This window comes from Camelina sativa, chromosome 2 (genome assembly GCF_000633955.1).
Source record: "Camelina sativa cultivar DH55 chromosome 2, Cs, whole genome shotgun sequence".
Taxonomy (NCBI): domain Eukaryota; kingdom Viridiplantae; phylum Streptophyta; class Magnoliopsida; order Brassicales; family Brassicaceae; genus Camelina; species Camelina sativa.
The window spans coordinates 341569-368700 of NC_025686.1; the positions used below are offsets into that span (position 1 = coordinate 341569).

Genomic DNA, 27132 nt, shown 5'->3' on the forward strand with positions numbered 1-27132 from the left:
CTCTTTTCTTACTTTTTTTTTTTTAACGGCAAATCAGTGATACTCCTTTCTTATCTTAATGTATCGATTATTTTTTTTTTTCAACCAAACTATATTAAAATTAAAAGAGAACTCCATGATTGGTTGTCCAAACAGGAGGATACGAGTTTACAAAGGTAGAAACTGAAGGTAGGGTTCGTGAAGATCGAGCGAGGCAACCGGCCCTGACATTGTCATCGCGAGGAATCCTGGAGAGGGAGAAGGAGGGAAAGGAACTTCGAAGTAATGAGAAATCCTCCAGCAGATTAATGTATCGATTTTTTATGGTTTTTTTCTTTTCTTTTTTAAAATCAGATTTTTTCTTAAGAACAAATTAATAAAATTTAGATCAAACGGAATAGATTCCCAAAATCTTCAAAAATCTCTCTCTTGTAAAAGTAAATCTAAACTGAATTATCACAACGGAAAATTAAAAATTAAAAAAAAAAAAACAAATATTAGAGACAAGTAGTGCAATCGTTATGCATAGTTTACTTTGCACGTTGAAGAACTGATCATTTTTTTTTTTTTATGCAATCTAAAATGGAGCCACAATTATCTCCCTCGAACAAGGATGTGATTTTTCCTGATATGGGAATAAACATTATATTTGTAAAGAAAACGTAATTTGGATATTCAAAATATGCATCACATTACCAATGGCGGCGAAAATTAGATTTCTAATGCTTCTCGAATAGTTCATCCAATTTAATGATGAACTTTTTAGTCCAAGCTTTTCCAATAATAGTTAATGGTGACCACATTTGAAGAAAAGAACAAGGAGAAATATCTTATTTTTTTCTCTTTGTTCCTAACTTTTGTTTATTCAATATTGAACTTTCATTTAAATTTTATTGAAATTTTAGATAGTTCAAATGGGTTCTTGAAGAAATTACCAAATTACTCAGATCTTTTAGAGTAGTTTTCTCTTATTATTGAAATCCTCCAGAGAATATAAGTTAAACCATCGGAAATAACATACCCCCAAGTGAACAAGAAACACATTTTGGCCTCTAAAGTCCAAAAGTAATAAGAGTATGTAAACACATTAACACACAGTAAATCCCTAAAGTATCTCTTATCTATTAAATCAATTTAAATTATCAAAATAAGAGAAGGAATATTTGAAATTTATTTAATAAGTTAAAGAAATTCCATTAGTTCTCTGAACTCTGAAGTGTTTGTTGAACACAACTAGTTCTGGACGGCTTGACGACAAGTACGGACATTGTGGCCAAGGTAGTGGCATCTACTGCACCTACGAATCCTTATTCCCGCATAAGGGTTCTGCAATGCATAAGATATTCTTATTATATACATATATATATATATATATATGTCAAATGCACACCACCAGCGTCATTTGGGGGTGCATGATATTTTTCGCCCAAATGAACTATAAATATAAATAGACAATAAGGAGAACATTGAGAATATGAAGTGTGTGATGGGAGAAAGACATGACTTACAATCTTGTGGATGATTGGATAAGGGCAAGTAACGCAGTTATGTCCAATCTCTTTGCACCTTGAACACACTTGCAACTTCTCTTCCTCGGCTGTTTCTCTGTTGAGCCAGACTTCGTTCTTCACGTAATCATGTGACTTGTAGATGTATTGAAAAATTGATTTATTTACAAGAATAAGTTCATCTACCAATGAGAAAGAAGGTTTAGTGCATGTTTTTACGTACCTGATCCGCCATCTTACGGAAGTGTCTGTAGAATGCTGTTTTAGAGTAAAACTTTTGTCTTGTTCTTACATTCAAATAGTACTGTAGATATATAAACGGAAACTCAAAAGGTAAGAGATCTTAGTTTGAAACCATAAATTTGACAAAGACGGCACAAAGAATCAAAGATGAACGATAACAGTTTGTGTACAAGAATCTAAAGTTAGATACTTCGATGTTTCTGTTAAAATAGTTTGAATGATAAATAAGAATATAATAGCTAGTCATCAACACGAATCCAACTTAATTTAAAGCAACGTCATCTTGTATATGCCTTTGTTGGTATCTCTTCAATTAACTGTACTAACATCTCTCAAAGCATGATACATTAAGACTTCATTAAGAGCTTCACTTAATTCAGTACTAGCCATCAGGTATATATATGAGCCATATCAGTATAATAATAATAATAACTCAAACCCTTTTAGCCTCAATCGCAGAGTTTTAACAGCAAAAGACCTCTAACTCTCTACTTCAAAGTTTAGCAAATACATTAGTATATATGGATTGCATCAAAAGTCCATGAAAAGGGTAACCAATGATGCACACGAATAATTAACTCAAAATCAGGATTCTCTCTATTCATTAGATTAATGGTTTTCTTAGTAGCAAATGGTCACAGAAGTCAATATATATAAATACGAAATCAAAATATATATTCAGCTTTGATTCTTCTAATTGAACTGAATAATAAATCTTACGAATTCCAAACTGTTACAAAACTCACAATATACATGTACATATATACTCATGCATCTTAGCATAAATCATACGTTTTAGCTTTAATTTTAGATCCGTAACCTTGTAGTCATTGTTCACATAAAAAAAATGATGCAATTCCACGTAGAGGTATTGTGTTACAAACACGTGATTGTGAGACTAGAGAACATTGTAAATCAAAATAACAAATCAAATCAAACATCAGAGGGCATAGATGCCATGACCGGATAAGTAAATGCATAAGAAAACATCACATGACAACATATATATATATATATATATATATATATATATAGTCGTAATAAATACAGAGGGAAGTGAGAAGATTATGTGCATACCGGATTGATAGCTCGACCGCTACTATTGAGTTGGTGGTGAGTGACCCACAAGTCAGGCAAGATGATAGTTTTCTTAGCCTCTTTGTTTGCGGTGGATCTGGTACTCGTAGCCATATCTGTTGTAACGCTCAAACTAATTGAAAAATGTCGCCTAAGAAATTAACATCCTTTGGTTTGGACAAGATAAGAGTTTAACAAAAGTGTTGTCTCAATGAGGCTAGAAACTCCACGTGTTCTGCTCCGCATAGCGTTAAGATATGTTTTTGGCTACTTGGGTTTCGACGTTTCTTTTGTTGGGCTTCCTATTTGGAATGATTCCACAAGCAAACTTTGAACACATTTTCGTGTTTCCTTATAAAGAGAGCAATTGGATAGAGACTAAAATTCAAAAAACTAGGGTTTCTTTTTCTAGTTCATGGATTGGGAACTAGCCGTTACAATTTCGAACACTGACCTCAAGATACGTCACCGTTTTGTCACAGCCAATCAAATAAAGTTTTTTTTTTCCCATATTTTGACATTGGAAAAAGTTTTGTTTTCGAAGATTGACATCTTTTTAGTACCAAAGAAAAAAAAACTAGTGTTAGGAAAACTCATCATTATTTANCCGATTGATGCACGAACGGACCAGACGAGCATCAAAGCCAGGGGGAACCTGAAACAAATTGATGTCCCAAAAGACCGATGTAACAGCCTCAGACTCCTCCGGAGTAGCCTTCANTCCTTGAGAGTATTTGGGGAAGGAGTCTTAGGAGACAAGGCAAGATCTCTGCACAACTCTTCATCAGGCTGCAAGCTTCCAAGTATTGCACCAAACGCTCTTCTTGAAGTTTCAAATCCAGACGCCAGGAAATGAATATATTTAGGCAGACAATATCCTCAAGTTTTTCCCCACACTAATCGAAGACGACGCAAACACATTTCTTCTTCTTGTTCACGTCCTCCGTTTCTTAGAAGAGCTTCCCTACAACGATTAAATTTGATTAATAAAAACACCAGAATTCAAAACATTAAAAATCACAACGTCGTCTGATGTTAAAAAATAAAAACTCAAAGCCCATCTGCTTGAAAACCAAATGCACGTCCAATGGAAAAAGATGACATGGGTCAGATCCAGGGCAAAACAAAACTAGAACTGAGTAAGGAAAACTACTTGTATTAAGAGGTTGTTCGACTAAAAAATAGTTAAGACAGTGACAACGTATTGGCACAAAAGTCTGTCTAGTATAGCTTGGATGCTTAATTACCTCATGTGAAAGGTTTTGTGAATGGTTTGGACTAGAGAGATGCTTGGTGAAACTTCAAAGCCTTGGCCACCAATATGATTGCATATTAAGCAACACCAGCTGGCAGATTCACCCGTTTTACTACACGTATCCTCTTCAAGAGCCCCTGAATATGGGAAAATTAAAGTGGGCAAGTAGCTAGTTCAGCAACAGGTTTGCTAGTTATTCCAACAACTAAAAATGTGAGAGAGGACAAACACACACCTGTTAGAAGAGAGCTTCCCCAGAGGACGGAGTCTTGTTTAGGGGAAGAGTAGGAAAACGGCCGGAAAATGTTGTATCCACTCAAAGGTAGAGGGCAGCCTCTCGGATCACATATGCCCAAAATATTAGCCATGAGATTCCAACAACCGATTGATGCACGAACGGACCAGACGAGCATCAAAGCCAGGGGGAACCTGAAACAAATTGATGTCCCAAAAGACCGATGTAACAGCCTCAGACTCCTCCGGAGTAGCCTTCAACATAAAAGTAGAAAAAGGAAAACTATTAGTAGGAGGTTTTGAAGCAGACAAACACGTACGGGTTCAAAATGTAGAAATCTCAACGCTATCAGATCAAACTAAAACTTGCCTCTGGTTGCCATCTCACTATGGTGGGAGGATTCTCATCCTCGTCCCTGAATCTCGGCAAGGGTAGAAAATCCTCGAAAGGCAGGCCCTCCCTCCTCTGTGCACATCCAGTGTGGAAGAAGGATAAAATGGCGTCAGATTAAGGCAAACAAAACTAGCTACTAAGTGAGAAAAGAGAAAACAAGTAATGCATGGGGGTTGTTAGACTCAAAAATAGAGTTTTGGCTAGGATGCTTATACCCTAAGTACATGTTCTTGGGAAGAGAGATGACCAGTGAAAGTTTCAAAGCCTTCGCCAGGAAGATCACAATGATCATCGTCAGGTTGAACTTCGCCTGATCGCCAGGAAGATCATCGTCAGGATGGCATATTGAGCAGAACCAGCTGGTAGATTCATACGTTTCACTGCACGTATCCTCCTCAAGTGTCCCTGAGACTGCGAGGAAATAAAAGTAGAGCAACAGATATGCTGGTTATTTCAACAGACAGTGTGACAGTGGACAAAATACACACACCTGTCAGAATTAAGTTTCTCCAGCTGATGGCATCTTCGTGAGGAGAAGAATCTGAAAACGGCGTAAAGAGGTTGTATCCACTTTGAGGTGGTGAAGGGAAGTCACCCCGATTGCATATGCCCAATATATTACCTGGAGGTGAACTCGTGCGCATCCACTCAAACATAAGTGACATGATCTTTGAGCCACCTGTTTCAGAAGAGACTAATTGAAAAAACTCTCTATATAATTAAAGACTTGAAACTCTCTCTGTTTCTCTCTATTCTATTTATCATCCATTACTATAGGAAGGTATGAGGATTGAGAGAATATACTAACAGAAGGGGGTGTAATAAAGAGAGAGCTCGAAGGATGTCAACATGGACGTCTGTTAGTATGCCAACGGCGTAGATGGTGACAGGACCAGAGTAGCCATGAGATTCCAACAGCCTATCAATGCACGGACGAACCCGACGTGCATCAAAGCCATGGGGAACCGGAAACTCTTTGATGTCCCAATAGACCAATGTTACAGTCTTACCCTCCTTCACCGTAGCCTTCTTCATCATTCAATAAACCTAACAAAATTTCAATATTGGGGAAGCAGATCAGATCGCTAAGAACGGAATATCAAAACAACAGATTATTCGGAGAGATCGATTGACCGAGAGAGAGAAAGCGAATCACGGCGGTAGGGTTCTAAGCAATATAGCGCTCGAGAGATACGCAGAGTTGGTTAAATCTCTAAACCGCCTAGCGTCATGGAAAATAAAAGAGGAACCAGTCGTACCAAGTTTGAACACTGCCCTCAGGATACGGCACCGTTTTATCATAGCCAATCAAATACAGTTTTTTACATGTTGAAGAAGAAGAGAACTAGTGTTAGGCAAAAGAAAGTAACATAAATCAGGCATGTGTCAAACTAATTTTCATGTTATACACAAAAAAAAAAAGAAAAAAAAAACCTGGAATGGAAAAAACCACATACAGTACAATGATTTACATGTTGACAAGAGTCAATGGTCAATCTTCCTTGAGACTATTTGGGGAAGGAGTCATAGGAGACAAGCCAAGATCTTTGCACAACTCTTCATCAGGCTGCAAGCTTCCAGGTATTGCACCAAACGCTCTTCTTGACGTTTCAAATCCCGACGCCAAGAAATGAATATACGCAGACATGTCCTCCAAGTTTTTCCCAACACTAATCGAAGACGACGCGAAGGCACTTCTCTTTGATAAGTTTGAATCAGCTCTTGATAACCGACTCAGATCAGAGGCTTTTATAAACCGCTGTGTAGCAGCTTCCCATGATAGTTCATGTCTCTGTTGCTCTGTTAGTTGTGATGGTTGTTCCCCAAGAGCCTTGAGTGTGGCTCTAACAAAACCGTTTCCATCGTCATATACTCTGCAGTTGGGAAACTGTTTGAAGAATTCATTCGATATGTGATTTGCGCACACTACGATTTTTCCCATCGCCAAGGCTTCTGCAGTTGTTGTGCAGACAACATCTGTCGTGCTCGGGTTAAGAAACACTTTATAGCTGAAATGGAAGATGTAAAAGTTTAAGCTATATACACAGAATCCAATATAGAGTATAGACTGCAAGGTGGAAAGTTGATGTTGAGGCATCATNTTGAATCAGCTCTTGATAACCGACTCAGATCAGAGGCTTTTATAAACCGCTGTGTAGCAGCTTCCCATGATAGTTCATGTCTCTGTTGCTCTGTTAGTTGTGATGGTTGTTCCCCAAGAGCCTTGAGTGTGGCTCTAACAAAACCGTTTCCATCGTCATATACTCTGCAGTTGGGAAACTGTTTGAAGAATTCATTCGATATGTGATTTGCGCACACTACGATTTTTCCCATCGCCAAGGCTTCTGCAGTTGTTGTGCAGACAACATCTGTCGTGCTCGGGTTAAGAAACACTTTATAGCTGAAATGGAAGATGTAAAAGTTTAAGCTATATACACAGAATCCAATATAGAGTATAGACTGCAAGGTGGAAAGTTGATGTTGAGGCATCATTAAGGACATGATGCATATTTGGCTGTTAAACAAGAGACTTACTTGTGAAATAGTGAGTCGGCGTGATCACGTCCTGGGTAAACATTAACCTTCAAGTCGAGTTTCCGGGCTGCTTCTTTGATCTCTTCAGAGTCCTCTCCATCACCGTATAAATTAACCTCTAACTCAGCGAGTTCCTTTTGGTGTTTCTCAAGTAGTTTAAGAAGCTCCTTGTACCCTTTGCTCCAGACCATCTTACCAATATAGTATGCGCCTTTAGTGAAGGGCTGTTCCTGGAGCTTCTGCTGTTCTAGTTTTCTCAACCCAATCTCGAGAAATTTAGGATTTACACCATGAACATTGCAGACTATATGATTAGGGTATTCTTGAGTCGCAGCAGATAATCTGATTACCTGCAGGAGTAAGATCATTAGTAAAAGTTCTGATTAACATCATAATGGCTGGTCATAGGCCAATAAACTGTCTTGATTTACATCCAGTCATTAGATAATCATACGAAGATACCAATATATACAAAATTTAGCAATCAATACACCATGTCCTGGCTATAAAGAAGTTTACCTTGTGGCAGTAAATGCCAACAACCCAACTATTTAAGTACTTGAGGAGAAAAGCTTTGACACGACCTTGTTTCTCTCTTTTCACGTATTCCAAGTAGTTTGTGTGTACGATCCCTATGACGTAGTTGAACTTAGTTTTCCATTTTTTCCCATGATGAAACCATGTGAGATGCTCAGGCTCCTCGAGGACAGCAATGTCTGCCTCTTCATCAGGAATGGCATTAGATATATCCCCAACAGGAAGAATACTTCTTTTGTCCGTGGCAAACTGCAATAAAATAATATGAATAGCTAAGGATCCATAAAAGTTACTGTGAAACCCAACTCAATATAATACGAGAAAGTGAAGAGAACAACAAAAGTCAACTCCTTGAAACGAATTAATATATGTTTGGTATCCAAAAGAAGATTGTTGAGGAGAGGAAGGGCAAGCGGCTGAGTCACTCATACCTTTGCTGGATAGAAACGTATCTCAAAGCCTAAACGGAAAGAGATTCTTTCCTCAAGCCAGCGACGGACATAAGCTTCTTGCTCTGATGGGGAACGGAAAGTGATGCTATTTGGGTAGACAAGCTTTTGGTGCTTAACAGTCAACCACGGAATGACCAAAGTAACTCGTCTGTCCCCGTCATTTGCAAGGTAGGCAGCACGGAAGAGAGGATTAACAGCAGTTCCCGTCAGCCACGGAATACTAGCAGTGGTAAATATCGCAATGTGTTGCTGCTGCTGTTGTTGTTGTCTCGTCATATCATATAAATCAAGATAAAGCTCTTCTGCTGAAAAAAAATATGTAGCACTCCAATGTCCTGTAAACAAAACTGTTTTAGAGATTTCCATCTCAGAAAAGAGCCACAAGATAAAATGTTCCAGCAACGAACATGTTTCTTTGCAGGGTTGATCCGTTCCTAATCATACGCAACATTTAATAGAACTGAACATAAGCATCTTAACAGCAGATGGAATAGGCAGCATCGAGTTGAGTAATCATCACACAAAATGACTAAAACGCAATAGATTCTTCTAATCATTGAGTTGATCTGATTATCACATCTTTCCCAATAAAGAGAACTAGTTCAACTAAATTTTTCTAATGTACTGTGGAATTCAAAACAATCTTTTACAGAGCCTAAAGCGATTCCAAAATGAAAGAGAAACATTCCGAAGAGCCAAAAAGAGCATATCACCACCAAGATACAAATAACAAAAAAAAAGTATCAGACGAATCACGAAATCAAATCGAAAACGAAACCATACCTGATAACTCCAATCCACAAAAAAAAAAAAAAATCTCCGGGATTGTATAAAAGGCAAAATCTGATCCGCGTCGTCGGAAGCAAACGTAAAGAAAGAAAAGAGAAAGAAACAGTAATCTAGGGTTTGCGTGAGAGGAGGAGAATATTCTCGGAAGGTCTTTGTCGTGTCTTCGTTCGTTCGTTCGTTGGATTCTCTCAAGTCATTTCCCTTTTGTTTAAACAAAAAAAAATTCCAGGCTGGTCTCCTCCTCCAATCTCATTCTTTTTTCCGCCAAGTCCCTAGGACCTGGGAACAAAGATCGGCTTGGCGTGTCTAGACTACGTGCCGTTTCTTTTACATTTAAACATCATTATGTTTCACTCTCCAATTAATAAACGTCGGACGTGACGATTCTCATGGGCTAGGCCCAATCTCAATTATGTCAGCATACCAAATTTATGTTATCCAAACTTTAATTTTAAACCAAAAACCTTTCCAAAATCAATCATATCCATATTCCAAGGCGGTTCTACATTGGTTTTCTCAAACCGAGATTTTATTCTTAGAAGGAAATATATCATGGCCTCACTGGGAGGATATGAGATTCAAACAGACTCAAGGGTTAATCTAACACCATCTTTGAAAGAAGTTGGAGAGATCTCAAGTTTCTGAATCAGTTTTGTTATGTCCATTGATATATCTGCTGGTGACATCACGCCTCGATCAACCTGAGAAAACAGCTTTTACTGGACTGATCTGCAATATTCAAATAGCTGAGTGAAATCTTAACAAACATACCGATAATGCAGACACATGTTTTATTAAAGACAGGTCGTATCCTCTGACTTCTGCAACCACTTGAGCCATTTCAACACGAGATAGCCTCTCCGGTCCACCAGCATTCAAAACCAGCTGCATCTGTTTATCATCTGAAAAGCAAAAGCAACAACAACATGTTGTTATGATTCTACATTTTCTGTATTAATATATTATGATGCAGAGAGATATAATCTACCTGAGACATCCCATCTGTCTATTAACTTCAAAGTGATATTCACAAGATCCTTAACGTAAATGGGGCAACGAAACTCGTCGTGGAAGAACTCTACCGTGTCTCCCTTCTTTAAGGAGCTATCAATCCACTAAAAAAAATCAAGACGACCAGTTTCATGGCCAATTCAATGATCTCTCAAGTGTATGTGTATTATATATATGTGTTGAGACTTGAGAGGCACCTGAATAGGGAGATTCTTGGGGAGAGGTGATACAGTCTGAGGACCAAAGATGATACTACTTCTCAATATTGCAAAGTTTTGACACTTATCCTTGATGAGGAGCTCTGCTGCAACTTTTGATTTCCCATAAACGTTGACTGCAACAGTCTCATCTTCTTCCTTGTAGAAAGACTTGACACCTTCATAAACTGATGAAAATTGAAACCAAGTCATGACTCATGATGATGATGATTTAACAGTGGCTAATGCAAGCGGTATAATAACTTAACCTTGATCAGTTGAGAGATGAATCAACAAGGTTTTGTTTCTCTCAAAAGTTGATAACCAATTTACAAGAGAAGTAGGCACGTTGATAGACATGGCCGAATCTGGATCCTGCTCGCAAACTCGAGGAACGGACAGAGCAGCACAATTCACGACCACATCAGGCTGTAATAAAATTAGCAAATGTTGCATTCAGACCAGATTTACATTCGGAATCTGGAAGAAATCAAAGCTACAGATTACGAGATCTGAACCTGACCAAAGCCCTGGGTTACTGAGTTGAGCCCTAGACCGGATTTGAGATCGACAGGAAACGCGGGGAAATGAGGGAATGCGTCGAGCAAACGGCGGGGAAGGGGAGTAGAGTGGTGAGTAAAAGCGACGTCGTATAGATCACTGCCATTGTTGCCGGCGAAAGCTTCAAGCAGGTGCTGACCCAAGTAGCCCGTGCCTCCCACAATCACCACTTTCGTCTTCTTCTCCATAGTTTCCTCAATTTCTCCGATCAACCCTTCCGGTTTTTGCTTATTTCAAATTTTACTCTCTTTTTTTACTTCCCCCAAAATATAATTACTTCTAAGTTCAGTATCCAAAGCAGATTCAAAGCAATAAAGGAGAGGAACGATTTCATTATTGCCAAAAAAAAGTATATAAGAGTTTTTAATGTACTTCATCAGACATAATCGTAGGAAGTTGTAAAGAATGTCAAAAATAAAAAGAGACAAGTACAGGTGGTGACCTAGAACTAAACCCTGTTCTTGTTCTTACGCTCTCTTTAGGCATTGTTTTTTTCAGACATACCACATTTTGATGATAAAAGAATGTTGATCACAGAGAAAAATATGAAAGGAAGATTCCTGTCTTTTGGCTTTCTATGAAACCTGATAAAGAGTTATATAATAAATAGAGTTGTTGTCTATTTCTCGTGAACGAGAGGGCTGTAGATTGGGTACCACATGTGTCGTGTGATGTAATTCACTGTGTCCTCCTGTTGGCATAACAAAAAAAGATGCAATTAGATCCCATTTTCTAGTTACCTTACGCATGTTTTGATACTACTAAGAAATCTCAGTTCCTTGCAACAAACCTTAGACATGTGGCCGAGATCTTTGGGACCAACATCGCCATGTCCTTCTGCAATGTCATCAGAAACCGCAGCTCGTAGAACAGCTGCCCCGACTTCAGCTGTTATGTGTCGGATGCTGCGTTTTTTTTGTTTGGTTCAGAAACCAATTGCTTAACATAACAGTTTTAATTAGAGGGAATTAGAGGAAAATTACTTGTTGATTGAAGGGTAAAGGACGCCTTTTTGGACTTCCTCGTCGGTCATGTAGGATGCAAGGCTGTGCATGTTTGAATATATTGATCATCAGCATTGTTATAGGCTCATTCTCAATACTTGAAAAACAGAAGAGAACCAAACACAAATCATTACCATTCAGCAGCTGCTAGCAGCATTCCATCAGTTACAATCCGTGCACCAGAGAGAAGAGTCCCTAGCCCTATCCTGGAAACGATAATGACCACATTGATTCTGTTACCGTTAACAATCTATGGATGAATGCAATACAGTAAAACAGTTTTGAACAAAGAAAACTAACCCGGGGAATAGGTACATGTTGTTAGCCTGATTCACGTGTCCTACTTTACCATTCTCTACAAGTGGGACAATAAAATCTGATTAGTTTTAGATTGTAACAAATATAGATACAAAGACCACTAATTAATCCCACCATAACATACCAAGTTCAACGTTCTCAAATGGGCTTCCACTTGCAAAGACTATGTTTCCTCCGGCATGCTTGAAAGCATCAACAGCAGTGCACTCGGCTGTCACACAAAAAAAATGTTAAGGGCAGTGCACTCAGCATTGCACTCAGCATTGTTATAGACTATGTTTCCTCCGGCATTGCACTGTATTCAAAGATATTGTTACATTATTTTGCAAAGCTAAAAAAACACAAACCATTCAAGGTGGGATTCGACATAGCAAAAATGGCAGGCTTGCATGAGTCAGATTCTCGCATAGCCTTGAGAACCTTTGATAATTGAAACCAGTAAACCATATAAGTTAACTACTAAAATTAAGAAGATATCGTAAAAGTATTTGTTGTCTAAGAGAGTCACATACTTCTTCATGGAAGATACCACCAACTCCAGACAAACCAAGAAGAACATGTGGCCTCACCTTCTTCACCTAAAGGCAAATTAAATTTAGACAAAAATATTAAAATATGATTATGTCTACCTTTTCATGACAGTAAAAAAATATGGTGGAGAATGCAAGTAAAAAACAGTACGTCAAAAGCTTAGGCTTACCACTTCAACGATACTTGCTCCCTCACGTATCTCAGCTGGATTTTTGGCAAAAGGTACAGCTCCTGGGTCAAGTTTTGTCCTCTCTGTGGTGATAAGACCCTGAAATCCAAATATTGTAAGTCGTTTTCACTTAGATATTCAAAGGAGCACAATATGTGGAAAACAGATGATTAAACAATATGTTGACCAATGCAAAAAAATGGCTATTGGATAACTTTTAAAACGTTTTCTGACTTTTTCTAGGTAAGCTCTTAGTGGATGGATTAAAACAACTTCTAAAAGCAAGCTCTAAAAATGACAATAATATGACAGTTTCAAAGTCAACTGACCTTTGGAACTACGCAAGCTTAACTATTTTATTATCAAGCAAGACAAACCGATTCAGATGATGTCAAGTAGGGGAAAACAAAAACTTACATCTTTATCTATCAGGTAAAAGTTTTTGGTTGCTTCAATCTCGCTGATACCTGCCATTCTTGCAACTGCCTGTACTGCCATCTTAGTTACACCAAGCCCAGCACTGAAAGTTATAAAAGAAATATACAACGCGAAGATGAGAAGAAAGTTAATGCAAAAATATCAATACAGTAGTAAACAATTTCAAGTGAATATCCAAGTACCTTCCAGCTCCCACCACAACAATCTTTTGGTTCACAAAGTCGGATAAAGGCCGACCTTGAGCTCTTACAGTTCCCAACAGTCCAGCCAGTGCAACACCAGCAGTTCCCTGAGAAGTCATACACAAACTTTATAATTAAAAAAAAAAAAGATATACTAACACAAGGAGTAGGTATAATGTAAAGCAGCTGGATTGCAACAATGTGAGCATACCTGGACATCATCATTGAACATGCAAAATTTCTTGCGATATCTTTCCAATGTTTGAAAAGCCCATTTCGCTTGGAAATCTTCGAACTAATATGATGGAATGAACCGTTTAGTCATCATTCCGACCAAAAAGTAAATCCAAAGAAGATACATACTAAGAGATATATACCTGTACGACTGCCTTTGGCCAACGTGTAAATGCAGCTTCCATAAATTCATCAATGATCTCAAGATACTCCTCTCCTTCCAACCTAGGTTGTCTGACTCCTAAATCTATAGAAATGTGAAAGACACATGAATGAGATATTACGGAGACACATCTACACAACATCGACCAATTAAGGTCACACAGCTTACAGAGATCATTCTGCAGGAGCTTTTCATTATTTGTGCCAACATCCAACATAATTGGCAAAACCTGCAGAAGAACAAGCATACAATTCCGAATAAGGAGATTTGAAACCTTTGTTATCTACAGGAAGAAAAAAAAAACACAACACAAGATCATGTTGAGATTCACATACTCTCTGTGGATTGATTCCTGCTGCAGCGACATACATGTCGAGCTTTCCAATAGGAATCCCAATTCCCTGAACACCAAGGTCTCCTAAGCCAAGAATACGGCTACCATCAGTGATGACAATCATATCAACTTGCTGAGCTGGCCAGTTATAAATCATAGACATCATCTCTCCTTTGTCTTTGGCACTAAAGTACATTCCTCGTGGCCTTCTGTACAAACCAGAATAGTTCTGACAAACCAGCCCAACCGTGGGAGTGTAAATAATCGGGGCAAAATCTTTGATGTTATCAATAAGGACCTGCGGAGAAGAAGAAATGTAAATGTGTGAGTCTGAGAGGGATGTGTCAAGTGAGATAAATGAAAGAGAGGCAAAACTCAAACTCACTCGGTAGTACAAAGTCTCATTACGGTCATGCAATCTATTCAACATCCTCCACTTAGCTAATGACACAACATTTTCAGGCTGTCCTTGTGTATTCCTCTCTAGGGAATGAAAAGACTCAACTGCCAAAAATTAATAATACCACCAAAAGTCTAAGAAACCCATAATCATCTAAAGAGTATATTGGAAATGGATCTAAAAAAAATCACATACTGAAACGATCATATTGTTGTTCACAGGACATAACACGAGGAGGAAGCAAGCCTCGTAGACCCAATCTATCTCTCTCAGTCAAAGGAAACCCAGTGTCCTGTATAAACAAACCAAAATCAGCATTATGAGTTAAAAGGAATCGTGTTTTTTTTTTTTTTTTGTTTGAAGAACCCTAAAAAAAAATTAAGAGAGGGACCTTGTTGAACCATGGATCGTGAAGAATATCAGCACCACGTTTGTGGACGATGCAAGGACCAGGAATCGCAGTGGAAAAGCATCGCCGAGATCCGCTGGCTCTTCTTACAGCAGCCGCAGCCTTAGAGAACCCAGCAATGTTCCTCCACATCATCGGTCCCAAAATTATCACTCAAGATCCCGACCCAACACTACTACAGAACCTGCAATTCAATGATTTAAGACACAAAAAGTTCAAACCCAAAAGATCAAAAAAAAAAAAAAAAAAATTGAAAGAAAATGATTAAATAAAAAAAGCAACGATCGCTCCTCCTTACGTGTTTACACAGTGTAGATAATTGGATTGTTCCTCTCTCCCAGTCCAGCTTTTTTAAGAAGAGAGTAAGAGAGAAGAAGAAGCTGTCTGAGGGAGAGGGAAGATGTCTGAGCTGCCCGGAGAATAGTAAGACCTCTCTCTCAATGGGGTCAGACTCAGACAATAAATAAGGCATCTCTTCTCTCTTTCCAATTCTCTCTCATTTTCAGAATTTACCATTTTCCAATTCGAAAATGGAGAATTTAATTACTTTTCTTCAAAAAGTCGTAAACACAAGGAAATTGCCCGAAACAAAAAACGGGCAATGAGGGGTATAGAGGGAAATATGAATATAGAGCTCGCCACGTGGACGGTTCTAGATCATTTTCCTGGCTAATTGGCGATGAGACTAGAGATATTGACTAACTCACCGTTAGATTATTGCCACGTGTATCCGCGTTATCGTATTCCCGCTTTTGCCCATGCGTGCGCCTGTAGTAAAAAATATTACGTCTTCCTAAAATAAATTAAAAGAAAAGAAAGGTAATATAAATTTGAAAGATTCGAAGTATTTTAAGTGAAAACCATCCTTTTGAAAAAAAAAATTATTCGCTGCGGCGACTTGACACCGTCAGCTTTTAACTCTAACCACTGCTTTCTTCTACCATTCATTCATGTGTAGAAAGGAAAGGATAAATAAATGTGATTTCTGATAACAAATTTACTTTAAGGGCCGCCGACCCCAAAAAGAGAAAAGAAATAAGGGATACATGTACTTTTTAGGGCTTATTTATTCTGGCATAAAGAAAACATTTAAGATTAGTGTTAGTAGTATTTCACAATCAAACAAACACTAACACTAATCTTCAATTTCTTTTGTCGGCGTCTAACTGATTTGAAATTCATATAAATAATGTAGTTTGAATAGAAAGATCTTTTTGCTATGCTTATACCTTTGTATGGTTCTTATAGTATTTCAAGAAATGTATCAAATGCTTATTCTGGCAATTAGCCTACTTTATATGCTGATATGCTGATTCCTAAAGCACTAATTCGAAACTAACTAGGTCAAAGTAAAATCGTATTTGATGATTCTAACTAAACCGAGATTGGATTCTGCCTTATATAAAAGTAAAACCCACCCCTAGGTTATTCACCCACAGATTTACAGAACACTGATCAATTGGAATATGGAAAAAAAAAACATTAAATTCCTTGATTTGGGAAGATTCCATGTGTTCTACATGGCAAGGCAAAAGACATATTATTATGGTCACAGCACTATGAAATACAAAGACAGAGCCACAAGGGTTTTTTTTCTTTTATGCTCACATTGTCTAAAAATAAGAGACCAATTAAAGGGTTCTCTCCAAACCAAGCAAATAACTTTAATGCTCTTTTTCGTAATCGTCCTTGGTTCCAAAGTTCTTGCACCACATCTGTGAAGGAATTGGGCGTACTGGCATGTGTGGCCTTTGCTGAAAAAACAAAAACAAAAAAAAAGGTTCTTCTTAAATTATGATCATCAAACAAGAAAGCTGAAACTATATACAAACAATATACAACAATTTAAGTGCCTATTGTTGTCACCAGAGACTCAAGCACAACTAGGCTACGATATATAAAATCAATGCAAGTCTTCAGTCATTAACATCCAAACCACTCTCTTAAACATACACTGAAGTTGCGATAACAATGTCGAACTAGTACTAAATATTCAACTGAATTTTTCTCAAAGATGTAGCAGAAGAACAAAAAACCAGGCAAACTAGGAAAATATTCAATGAAATCTCCCATAGGTGGTACACAAAAAAACACAAAGTAACTAACATACAACAGAAAGTAATGTGGTGATCGAAAACAGGCTTTGGTGGGCTCATGAGAATCACAAAGGGTGCAGGTCAAAGACAAACATCAAGAATAGGTTCCCATTTTGCAAAATAACATACAGTCACTGATACACTATATGGGCCAAATCTTTAAATGGCAATGACTGACGAAGTCACGATATAACACATAGAACCGAGTACAAGAAATTTGTTAGTTTCACAAAAACAATATTAGTGTGTATTTCAAGACTGCCTACTTACGAAACATACTAACTAATGCTCTGTTAGAATAGCTTCACACAAACTGTATGATCAAAAACTTCAAAACATTGCAGGAGTAGATAGATAGCCACTAATATGTATAGTGCAGCATTTTAATAAGCTACAGAATTATTATCAACAAAGGTTCCCTAAATCATACTAGATATTGAATTAGAAATGGTTGTATTCAATATCTATTTCCAGAACCCACGTAAAACTATTGACAAAACATAGACCAAGAACAAAGGAAAATGTGAGTGAAGCAGAGTAAACTATAAATCGAGTATCAAATTCCAAGCCATTCCCTCCTACTCATCGAATACATAATGTTACATACAAAGTGAGACTCTCAAACCAAAGAAATGAACAATTACCTCGAGCTTAGCGGATAACTTGGCGATGGGGATGCACACAAGGAAAACACCGAACATAGCGATGGCGGTGTTCCGACGCCAATGCTTGGGTCTACAGTTAGGCCCACCAGACATACTCCAAACTTTGGCTCTGAAATCGCCACCTTCTCCTCCGTGACCATGTCCATGCTCACCTCCTCCCATTTTTCCTTATAGATCGGGATCGATCAGTTCCACTAAACACCGATTCCTTTTTCCTAATTCGACAATGAAGATATGGCCAGATCGATCAGTGAAATAGAATCAAAAATGCTGTAAACCCAATCAAACCCTAGCCTCGGTAACATCTAAATTATTACAGATGCAACGAATTGAGTTTTCTAAGCATGATTCCAGTGGATTTGTGATTAGAAATCGGCTTACCTTAGTGAAATCAGAAGAATCGCAAAGAAAGAAGAAAGACGAAGAAGATGAGACTTTCCTCTACTTTGTTCTAAAGAGGGGTAGTGAACCAAACGAATGATGGCATTTGTCTGTAATTTATCTGAATTCTCAGGGTCTTTTATTATGTCTAGAACAGTGATCTTTATTTGGGCCTTAAGGCCCATTCTCTCTTTCTCGGGTATATTAATCCTAAAACGACATGATGTTTGCGTCTCTAACTCAAGAACGGTAGACAGGTTTTGCGTGTCTTTATTCCTTGGGGGGTTTCGCCTGAAAAACTATGGCTGGCGACGGAGCAGATCAAAGTCGGCGCTTTTTCGTGGCGGTTCACGTCGGTGCCGGATATCATGCGACGGCTAACGAGAAATCTCTTAGATCAGTCATGAGACGCGCTTGCCTAGCCGCGTCGACCATTCTTCGCCAGGTCCTTATATCAGTTTCTTTGCTTTTGTTCTGCTCTATACCAGATTGATCAAAGCTCTAGAGTGCATTAACTTGTGAAGCTTTGTTTTATCTGTTTGAATTTAGGATTCTGGTGAGTGTATAGATGCTGTTTCAGCCGCCATCCAAGTTCTAGAGGTACTTGTTCGGTCTTTGTTCTTTGATTGAGCTCAAACTCTGTAGATTCCTGCAATGGCTGCTTAATCATGAATCTTTGGCACAATAGGATGATCCGAGCACAAATGCTGGTAGAGGCTCTAATCTGACAGAAGATGGTCATGTGGAATGTGATGCTAGTCTTATGGATGGTGATTCAGGGATGTTTGGTGGAGTTGGAGCAGTTCCAGGTATACATTATAAACCTCTCATCAATCTCAACCTTTCTTCTCTTACTTGTTTTGATACATTACACTACTTGTGGAATTGCTGAATACATTTTGGACGGTTGAACTGTAGATCAGGTGCCAGAAATGCTATCAAGATTGCTGCTTTGTTGCTGAAAGAGCAGACGAGTGGATCAACTCTGTTAGGCCGTATACCTCCTATGTAATGAATCACTCTCTTTTTTTCTTCTGTATATCAACTCAACTTTGAATGTGAAGGTGTTCTTTTGCCTGAAACTGTCACAGAAGCTGATGAGGTTTGAGATTTTCACATTCTCTTTGATTTACTGTCAATTATCTTGTTGTTTTATTCCTTGAGAATGATTTTTGTGTCCTACGTATTGGTTTTGTTTAAACAGTGGCTGGTTACAGAGAGAGCAAGAAATCAATGGAGAAGGTTCAAGACCATGCTTTCTGAGCTAGAGGCAAAGAGTACCCTTCCTGCTGAAAGGGAAACCATGAAGGATGAAGCATGTGAGGATAAACCATCACCCTGTGCAGCAGGAGATGAAGATAAGATCATGGACACTGTTGGCGTAATTTGTGTTGACAGTCAAGGACACATTGCGTGTGGTTCCTCAAGTGGTGGTATCGCAATGAAGGTAATATTTAATCAATTCCTAGTTGTTCTTTTCTACTGATAGAAAAATTTATCCTCTCTTTTGGATAATACATTTCAGATTAGTGGCCGTGTGGGTTTAGCAGCAACTTATGGTTCGGGTTGTTGGGCATCCTCTAAAGGACCATTTGGAGTTCCATTTCTAGTTGGCTGTTGTGTCTCTGGAGCTGGAGAGTATCTTATGAGAGGATTTGCAGCTAGAGAGTGTTGTACTTCATTGTCACTGTATATATCCCTTATCCTCCGTAATGGTTATGCATTTCTTGATGTGGCTTGTTCCTTAATAACAAAGCTAAGAAGGGATTTCTTATGCTCTTAGTTCACAGGCTGGTCCAGCATCTGCAGCCATGAAGGTCTTACGTTCTGTAATGCAACAAGAGGGTTCAAAGAGTGGAGTAGCTGAAAAAACTGCTGGAATTCTAGTAGTTCAGGTGGATGCATCTGTGGCGGTAAGCCCAAGTTTTTTAACAACCTATTTGAATTTTTTTTTGTTCTGACTGAATCTTTCTTACTCTGATTGTTCTGATATCACTCTAAAGGTCCCTGGAAATAAGCCAGAGCTGAATGCTGTTGAGATAGCTGCTGCGTACTCGTCACTGTCGTTTGGTGTGGGATACTATGGGAACTCTATAGAGAAGCCAAAGGTATGGCCTTTTCCTTTCGGCACCAAAACAAAACATTGTCATCATTAATGGTGGAGCTTGAGAACTAAGTTTAGGATCATCGGGTCTCTTTGGACAGATTTCGATTCTCAGGACGAGGAGACAGATGAGCAAGGCTGGGGTAGACCATTTTGAAGCCCGGATTGATCTCCGCTCAACTTGTTGGTGATTTGCTTTCTACTCTCTCGAATCTGAGTGGAGAAAAATAGTCCGGATGGGGCGTACCGCCCTTTCATTCAATATGTATTTTAAAGTAACTCTGGATCAAGTAGCAAGAACATACAGACAAGATAGAATTAAATGGCAAAAGATAATTTTATATTTTGTTGAAACTGTCAAGATTTTGTCCATGTTGAAACGTGATTTGATACATGAAGAGATTATGTAGACACTTTGGCATGAATGTTATGGAAAAATAATTATCTGCTGCATAGTCATCACTGTCTTTTGATGTGGGATACTATGGTAAATCTATAGAGAAGCCAAAGGTATGAGCATACAGAAAGAAAAACTTTCATCATTAGGAACTTGAGACCTAAGTTAATCTGACTTGATTAAAAACAAAAGAACAAGGAAATTTTAGTAGACACCAGAGCAAAAATCATTGGCTTCAAAAACCAAAGTAAGATTTCAAAAAGGCCAGTAGTCATCTTTTAAGTCACTTGAAGTTGTGAATTTTCTTGGCTGATGCTAAAGTGTTGACTAGAAGCATGGCTATGGTCATTGGTCCTACTCCACCAGGAACAGGAGTGATGGCTGATGCAACTTTGCAAGCCTCCTCGTAGCAAACGTCTCCAGCCCATCGGAACCCACAAGGAGCACTTGAATCCTGCAGGTTCATATTTTTTGTCACATATTGGATTTGATTTGATCATTCGTTATATTGCCATATTTCAAAACCATCCACTCACCTCAACACGTTTAGTCCCAACATCGATGACGACTGCGCCCGGTTTTATCCAGCTTCCTCTGACCATGTTTGGTTGTCCAGTAGCTGAGACTAAAATATCAGCTTCTCTTGTAATTTCTTCAGGGTTCTTTGTTTTTGAATGGATAATGCTAACAGTTGCATCCTCCCTCTACATTTACATATAATACATAAATAAAGACTAAAAATGTAACTAATGAATGATTTAATAATCCCAAAATGGCATCTTTATACCTGCAGTAACAGAGCAGCTGGCATACCAACAATGTTACTCCTTCCTATAACAACCGCTCTTTTACCTTTGATGCCAATGTTGTATCTATGCAATAACTCAATGCATCCTTTGGGAGTACACGGAACAAATAAGGGTTTTCCTCCGCGCATGGCAAGGCGTCCAATGTTTAGCGGGTGAAATCCGTCAACGTCTTTCTCTATACTAACCGCATTCAATATGTTCTGTTCATCCATATGCTGCACAAACATCCCAAGACACTTTTGTAATTCACTGTTTATTTAAGATTTAAGTTATGAACATGATCATGGACTTTTTTTACCGATGGCAGAGGCAACTGGACAAGGATTCCATGGACACAAGGATCATCGTTGAAGCCTGAGACAGATCTCAACACCTCTTCTTCTGATGAATCTTCTGGTAAAAGAACTTCGAATGATTGAATTCCAGCGGATTTACAAGCTTTCTTCTTGTTCCTCACGTAAGTTGCGGATTCCTCGTTCTCCCCTACAAGGATTACTGCTAAACCAGGAACCACACCGATTGATTCCTTCATTCTTGAAACTTCGGTTTTGATATCATCTCTAATCTTTTTGGCCTCAGCCATTCCATTAATTACAATTGCGGATGGAGAAGAAGAGCGTATGGAGAGAGTGCAGCCACGGCCAGACGCAGTTGACCGTAAGCTGACGCACGGGCGGGGGAGGTAGGAACCATTGCGGCGGTTTAAATGGTTGAGACGCAACATCGTGGAGGAGGAGCATTCTGTAAAAATCACCGACGCCATTTTTTTTGAAAACTAGGCAAATAGAACAGTAGTCGTGTCTTCCAACGTAAGTTAGGTTTTAACAGAAATAAAGCAGAATTAACGTATGTGCGTGCAAAGGTAGAGTTATACAAGACTAGAGATAGACTTGTAGAGAAAGATCTGTACTTATCCTAATTCCTAAACCCAGTAGGACTTATCTCTTAGAATTAATAATATTTTTTATGTATATCATATCATATTTTTTATGTATACAAGAACGCCACCACTTTTTTTAGGGTTTTTACTGAACGAATGTGTAACATTTGGTCCTCAAAACTCTCGCCTCATAATTTAGTCAAGTCTAGTTAAATATCTTCTGCAATATTTTCGGGAGATCAAACTTGTTTTGTAACTAATCAGTCATTTTATACTCTATAATCGGTTTGGTAAATGATCAAGGAAATACAAAGATTTCATGGTATCATAGCCAAGTTAATCTAGCTCTCAAAATTTTCTTTCGTTCTCTCTATTCAATCTAATACAAAGATTTTCATTTACTAGACAACCAGAACAGAACAGTAGTAGTATACTGCTGTGTGTCTGGAGCGGAGAGAGTGTCTTAAGAGAGGATTTGCACTTTGCAGCTAGAGAGTAATGTTGTACTTTATTGTCACTGTATATCCTTCTTAATGGTTTGGGTGTGGCTTATTCTTCTCTGTAACAAAGCTAAGAAGGGATTTATTATGCTTTTAGTTCACAGGCTGGCCGGGGCCAGCATCTGCGGTATGAAGGTTTTAGGTTCTGTAATGCAACAAGAGCGTTTAAAGAGTGAAACCGCTGACACAACTGCTATAATTCTACTAGACAGACAAGAAGAAGTAAAGAAACACATAATTGTATATATGTCTGGTTTCATAAAACAAACAAACAAAAAAAAAAAAATACTTTATGCAAAGGAAATTGTTTTCAACCAATGGCTTTAAAAGAAAGGCCGGCAGTAATTCTTTTAAGGTTACATGAAGTTGTGATTTCTCTTGGCTGCGGTTAAAGTGTTGGATAGAAGCATGAGTAAGGTCATCGTGAGTCGTTCGCCAACTTTAGCAGATGTGATGACTGATGCAACTTTGCAAACCTCCTCATAGCAAATGTCTCCGACAAATGACTTTGCAAACATCATCGACGCCGTTAAAGGAAAACAGAACAGTAAGTTAGGGTTTAACATAAATAAAGTAGAATTAATATTTTAGGGTTTAACATAAATAAAGTAATCATCTTCTTCTTAGGGTAGTGTTGGATAGAAGCATGGCTATGGACGGTTAGGGTAAAACCGTTAAATCTATAGAGATGTTAAGCAAGATTGATGAGAAAGGTGTAGTTTCTGATACTATTCATGAAGCTACAACACTGTTCTTTGCGCTCGGGTCGGGAAGATAAAAAAGCAAATTCTTCATAGTCATGTTCTCATAAATTCAAACAGAAGTTTTAATTTGCAACTATAGTACAACAAGTCATAATATAAGTTTATGAGGATGATAACACATAAAAATAAAATAAGAAAAGTTTTCATATGGTGAATAAAACTAGCAGAGCGAGCAATAGTGTTGTGGGAGGCTAATACCGCCGCGGGGGCCTATCGAGGAATCTTTTCAAACGGCGCTCCAAAAGAAAAGAACCACAATGTTGACAGCCTTTAAAGTTGGGTAACTGGTGGTATTCCGGTTGATATCTAGCCAGCGTAAGATAAAGATTCCACCCTCCCTTGTAACTTAGTTTTAAACCCCTTTCTTCATCATCCACATCAATGAAAGCAATTCTGCAGTAAAGAGAAGTAACACACAAGGGTAGTCAGTAGTCAATCTTACAGTTGGTATAATGGAAGTAAAGAAAAAATAATATAAATTGGAGATGAGGAACAAGTAGCAAACCCTAAGCGAGCACCGGTTAGACACTCGATGGGAACAAAAACCCTCAAGACTTGACATCCCCATGACTCGAAATGTTTCGTCAATGCGCTCTTGGTCTCATCTCTGGTGAGGGAAGTATCCAATCCCCTAACTAAAATAGTATAGTCGTTGTTCATATTAGAATCTTAAGTTTCGTAACAGCACTCATGTGTTGCCAGTTGGTCCATTTTCTCTACGGGTTCTTCCTCCTCCTATACCGTTATATGGACAAAACAAACCAGGATTTATTTGTGAGTCAAAAGTCAGTAGTAGAGTAGAAAGCTAGCTATAAAGTGTAAAGGTATCATCATTTTGTTGTCAGCCTACACAATACAAATAAATGCAACAGAGCAACAAACTGCAGATACCTTGGATGAAGTATCCGGGGATTTGGTCAGTAACATCTCCTGCAGGTTTTTTTTTTACATATAGTTTCAGTCAAGTCAGCAGAAACAGAGACCCGGCCCCTAGCTAGCTAGTAACCAACCACAACTTATAAGTTATTATTGAAGAAACATGCATATATATATACCTTCATTGAAATCCCCGGTAGTAGATCAGCATTCCCCATGAGAAATTCCTGCAGGTTTTTCATAGTTTCAGTCATCTCTTTGAAAGATTTCCTCAATTTTTTCATTTCCTGCCATTCACAAGAGAGAGAGAGAGAGGACATATATATTAAGTTTGTCAAAACAAGTAATTAAGAAGTCGTTCGTGGCACTTCTTCTGTCAAACCTTAGAAAAGATTTAATACAACAGTAACTAGAGTTGATTTAAGAGAAAGATGACTTGTTAAGTTTTCTGACCTTTCTCTCAGATTTCTTCTTGCGTTTCTTCCGATTTACATCCGTCTCAGAATTCTGCAGCTCTCTCTGAGCTTAAGAAAAAAACAGTCAATCTCACCAAACTATCTCCATATATATATGCATACCTTGTATAATTAAGAGCAAGCTAAACAGATTTTATATGTTGATGGGTTAAAATACAAACCCTCGAGCAATAAAGAAACCTAAGTTTCTTACCTTTCTGCAAAGGCTTCGTGCCCTTACCATCTGGTGCTTCAACATCGGTGGATGTGGAGCATCTCTTCAGTCTCTTGCCCTCCTTGCCCATGGAGAAGAGTTGAAAATACCAAGCGGCTATTTTTTTTTACTAGGGAAACAGAACACTGGTCGCTTCGAGCTTAAGTTAGGGTTTAACAAAAATATACATACATTCCACGTGGAATTAAACGACATCGATCAATAATTTCCGTAAATACATATAGACATAAATTTTGGAATTAAACCCACATTAAAGCTATGAATTAAAACAATAGTTAAAGCACATTATTTGCTTGTAATTAAATTTGTGACCTAATTTCCAAATTAACCATCACGTGTTATCTCCTAGAATTAATATTTCATAGAACCAAAAAAAATAAACCAAAGCAAAACAATTGGCTTCCAAAAACAGAGTAAAATTCGTGTTTATTTTTAAAACTTAAAAGGCAAGTAATCTTCTTCTAAGGTAGTACTGTTGGATAGAAGCAAGGCTATGGATGGATGGTAAAGGATAAAACCGTTAAATCTATAGAGATGTTAAGCAAGATTCATGAGAAAGGTGTAGTTACTGATACTATTCATGGAACTTAACCAGAAGCTCTCTTAATCTGAAGGAGTTCTATTTGATGATGCAAAACAATATCGAAGGCTATCGTTGGGAAACTTTAATATTTTGTGCATTACTAAACCTAGCATTGCTTTTGTTGTCTCCAAATTAGCTCAGTATTCTTTAGATCCAAGAGATTCTCATCTCCAGGATGTTCACAAGGTGTTTTACGTTCTCTTTAAGCTCACCTGAATTCGAAGTAGAGTTCTTGTGGAATGTAAAATGGTTGTCGAGATACAAACAAAAATTGATATTCGAGGATACTCAAACTCGGATTGGTGTGCTTGTCGAGATACAAGACAATTTGTCACATTTTTCCGTTGTATCTTACAAGATATGGTCTCTTTAAGCTCAGCTGAAGTAGAGTTCTTGTGGAAGGTGAAATGGTTGATAAGGCGATTCATGTTTTCTCGAAAATGGCTGAACCGGGATGTCGATTTATGTATAGTTTGGTTTTAAATCTTTTAGTTAGCTTGAGAAGTTAGATGGGATTGTGGGAGATTTCGGAAAGTTATCGAGGGTCGAGGGATATATTCATATTTAGTTAGAACGTTAAGCAATGAAGGCATGTAAGTAAAGGCTTGTCGGATATCTTGTGATATGTAAAACTTCTCGTAGAGAAATGTCGCTGTTTTAGAGTTTTTTGTGCGGTGAGGGTAAAATCCAAGTACATCATGTCTGTAAAATAGGTCTATTTGCAACCTTACAGTACTCACAAATCTATAGAGATGTGTTAGGCAAACTCATTAGAAAGGTGTAGTTACTAAATACTATTCATGAAGCTATACAAAACTGTTCTCTGCGCTCGGGAAGCTATAGCGAATTCCTCATATTCATGATTTCAAAAATTTATAACATAAACTAAAACCACGGAATTCAAACAAAAGTTTTGCAACTAAATAGCTAGTACAAGTCATAATATATGTTTTATGAGGATGATAACACATGAAAATAAAATAAGAAAGTTTCATCTGGTTAAGAAAACAAGTGAGTGAGACGCCGCCGACGCCGCCACGGATCATCTAGGAATCTTTTCATACGGCGCTCCATAAGAATAATACCACAATGATGACAGCCGGTAAAGTTCGGGAAGGTGGTGTATTCCTGTTGCTTTATAGCCAGCGTAAAAGGAACTCCCCTGTAACCTAGTTGTAAAGCCCTTTTTACATCATTCACATCAATGAAAGCAAATCTGTAAAGTAAACAAGAGGATAACACAAAGGGTCAATCTTTACTAAAGTTGGTGAGAAAGTAAGGAAAAAAAAAAAATATGGAGAGGAGGAACAAGTAACAAACCCTAAGCGTTCACCGGTTAGACACTCTATGGGAACAAAAACCCTAAAGACTTTAAATCCGCAGGACTCAAAATATTTCGTCAATGTGCTCTTCATCACATCTCTGGGAAGGGA

General features: G+C 38.1%; 8 protein-coding genes across 8 annotated transcripts; 1 reads left to right on the forward strand and 7 right to left on the reverse strand.

Moving 5' to 3' along the window:
• LOC109127720 lies at positions 3546-4551 on the reverse strand. The gene is made up of 3 exons (XM_019233096.1): positions 4298-4551; positions 4055-4199; positions 3546-3771 (listed from the first exon to the last, which is right to left on the reverse strand). Exons 1-3 carry the CDS (start codon positions 4473-4475, stop codon positions 3687-3689), a joined length of 408 nt encoding a protein of 135 aa, XP_019088641.1. The 5' UTR covers positions 4476-4551; the 3' UTR covers positions 3546-3686.
• Positions 4562-5588, reverse strand: LOC109127719. The gene is made up of 4 exons (XM_019233093.1): positions 5499-5588; positions 5181-5369; positions 4906-5101; positions 4562-4762 (listed from the first exon to the last, which is right to left on the reverse strand). The coding sequence occupies exons 1-4, from the start codon at positions 5539-5541 to the stop codon at positions 4684-4686; spliced, it is 507 nt and encodes a 168-aa protein (XP_019088638.1). The 5' UTR covers positions 5542-5588; the 3' UTR covers positions 4562-4683.
• Positions 6040-8573, reverse strand: LOC104712038 (digalactosyldiacylglycerol synthase 2, chloroplastic). Its single transcript, XM_010428838.1, has 4 exons — positions 8194-8573; positions 7745-8011; positions 7226-7575; positions 6040-6699 (listed from the first exon to the last, which is right to left on the reverse strand). Exons 1-4 carry the CDS (start codon positions 8488-8490, stop codon positions 6183-6185), a joined length of 1431 nt encoding a protein of 476 aa, XP_010427140.1. The 5' UTR covers positions 8491-8573; the 3' UTR covers positions 6040-6182.
• LOC104712086 (methionine adenosyltransferase 2 subunit beta-like) lies at positions 9469-11061 on the reverse strand. Its single transcript, XM_010428904.2, has 6 exons — positions 10730-11061; positions 10481-10640; positions 10212-10399; positions 9992-10118; positions 9775-9905; positions 9469-9704 (listed from the first exon to the last, which is right to left on the reverse strand). The coding sequence occupies exons 1-6, from the start codon at positions 10958-10960 to the stop codon at positions 9582-9584; spliced, it is 960 nt and encodes a 319-aa protein (XP_010427206.1). The 5' UTR covers positions 10961-11061; the 3' UTR covers positions 9469-9581.
• On the reverse strand, positions 11090-15459 carry LOC104712096 (NAD-dependent malic enzyme 2, mitochondrial). The gene is made up of 19 exons (XM_010428916.1): positions 15253-15459; positions 14937-15138; positions 14741-14837; positions 14531-14649; positions 14147-14443; positions 13980-14040; positions 13792-13895; positions 13626-13709; positions 13415-13521; positions 13212-13314; positions 12795-12893; positions 12607-12672; positions 12442-12514; positions 12219-12305; positions 12077-12131; positions 11911-11982; positions 11756-11818; positions 11563-11677; positions 11090-11463 (listed from the first exon to the last, which is right to left on the reverse strand). Exons 2-19 carry the CDS (start codon positions 15087-15089, stop codon positions 11392-11394), a joined length of 1827 nt encoding a protein of 608 aa, XP_010427218.1. The 5' UTR covers positions 15090-15138; positions 15253-15459; the 3' UTR covers positions 11090-11391.
• Positions 16422-18210, reverse strand: LOC104712104. The gene is made up of 3 exons (XM_010428927.2): positions 18097-18210; positions 17695-17930; positions 16422-16708 (listed from the first exon to the last, which is right to left on the reverse strand). Exons 2-3 carry the CDS (start codon positions 17875-17877, stop codon positions 16619-16621), a joined length of 273 nt encoding a protein of 90 aa, XP_010427229.1. The 5' UTR covers positions 17878-17930; positions 18097-18210; the 3' UTR covers positions 16422-16618.
• LOC104712111 (putative threonine aspartase) lies at positions 18355-20611 on the forward strand. Its single transcript, XM_010428937.2, is given in 9 exon segments — positions 18355-18541; positions 18646-18696; positions 18785-18905; positions 19020-19198; positions 19301-19543; positions 19622-19785; positions 19880-20009; positions 20100-20204; positions 20302-20611. Coding segments are annotated over 9 exon segments (1227 nt in total). The 5' UTR covers positions 18355-18397; the 3' UTR covers positions 20392-20611.
• LOC104712121 (bifunctional protein FolD 4, chloroplastic-like) lies at positions 20743-22169 on the reverse strand. The gene is made up of 4 exons (XM_010428950.1): positions 21705-22169; positions 21385-21621; positions 21134-21301; positions 20743-21051 (listed from the first exon to the last, which is right to left on the reverse strand). Exons 1-4 carry the CDS (start codon positions 22167-22169, stop codon positions 20881-20883), a joined length of 1041 nt encoding a protein of 346 aa, XP_010427252.1. The 3' UTR covers positions 20743-20880.

Coding starts and splice junctions, on each gene's coding strand:
- LOC109127719 (XM_019233093.1), bottom strand. CDS start 5,541: ATGTTGACATCCTTCGAGCTCTCTCTTTATTACACCCCCTTCT. Junction 5,370..5,498: donor TCTTTATTACACCCCCTTCT/GTTAGTATATTC, acceptor CTTCTGAAACAG/GTGGCTCAAAGATCATGTCA. Junction 5,102..5,180: donor GAGAAACTTAATTCTGACAG/GTGTGTGTATTT, acceptor ATTTCCTCGCAG/TCTCAGGGACACTTGAGGAG.
- LOC104712104 (XM_010428927.2), bottom strand. CDS start 17,877: ATGGGAGGAGGTGAGCATGGACATGGTCACGGAGGAGAAGGTGGCGAT. Junction 16,709..17,694: donor AGTTATCCGCTAAGCTCGAG/GTAATTGTTCAT, acceptor TTGTTTTTTCAG/CAAAGGCCACACATGCCAGT.
- LOC104712096 (XM_010428916.1), bottom strand. CDS start 15,089: ATGATGTGGAGGAACATTGCTGGGTTCTCTAAGGCTGCGGCTGCTGTA. Junction 14,041..14,146: donor CAGGAATCAATCCACAGAGA/GTATGTGAATCT, acceptor GTTCTTCTGCAG/GTTTTGCCAATTATGTTGGA. Junction 13,522..13,625: donor TGTTCAATGATGATGTCCAG/GTATGCTCACAT, acceptor ATGACTTCTCAG/GGAACTGCTGGTGTTGCACT.
- LOC104712038 (XM_010428838.1), bottom strand. CDS start 8,490: ATGACGAGACAACAACAACAGCAGCAGCAACACATTGCGATATTTACC. Junction 7,576..7,744: donor TTGGCATTTACTGCCACAAG/GTAAACTTCTTT, acceptor TTACTCCTGCAG/GTAATCAGATTATCTGCTGC. Junction 6,700..7,225: donor GCCGACTCACTATTTCACAA/GTAAGTCTCTTG, acceptor CTTCCATTTCAG/CTATAAAGTGTTTCTTAACC.
- LOC104712086 (XM_010428904.2), bottom strand. CDS start 10,960: ATGGAGAAGAAGACGAAAGTGGTGATTGTGGGAGGCACGGGCTACTTG. Junction 10,641..10,729: donor TAACCCAGGGCTTTGGTCAG/GTTCAGATCTCG, acceptor ATTTTATTACAG/CCTGATGTGGTCGTGAATTG. Junction 9,705..9,774: donor AACATGTGTCTGCATTATCG/GTATGTTTGTTA, acceptor CTGTTTTCTCAG/GTTGATCGAGGCGTGATGTC.
- LOC109127720 (XM_019233096.1), bottom strand. CDS start 4,475: ATGCTCGTCTGGTCCGTTCGTGCATCAATCGGTTGTTGGAATCTCATG. Junction 4,200..4,297: donor GGGAAGCTCTCTTCTAACAG/GTGTGTGTTTGT, acceptor TCCCATATTCAG/GGGCTCTTGAAGAGGATACG. Junction 3,772..4,054: donor CACAAAACCTTTCACATGAG/GTAATTAAGCAT, acceptor TAATCGTTGTAG/GGAAGCTCTTCTAAGAAACG.
- LOC104712121 (XM_010428950.1), bottom strand. CDS start 22,169: ATGGCGTCGGTGATTTTTACAGAATGCTCCTCCTCCACGATGTTGCGT. Junction 21,622..21,704: donor TCCAGTTGCCTCTGCCATCG/GTAAAAAAAGTC, acceptor ATGTTTGTGCAG/CATATGGATGAACAGAACAT. Junction 21,302..21,384: donor CAGCTGCTCTGTTACTGCAG/GTATAAAGATGC, acceptor ATGTAAATGTAG/AGGGAGGATGCAACTGTTAG.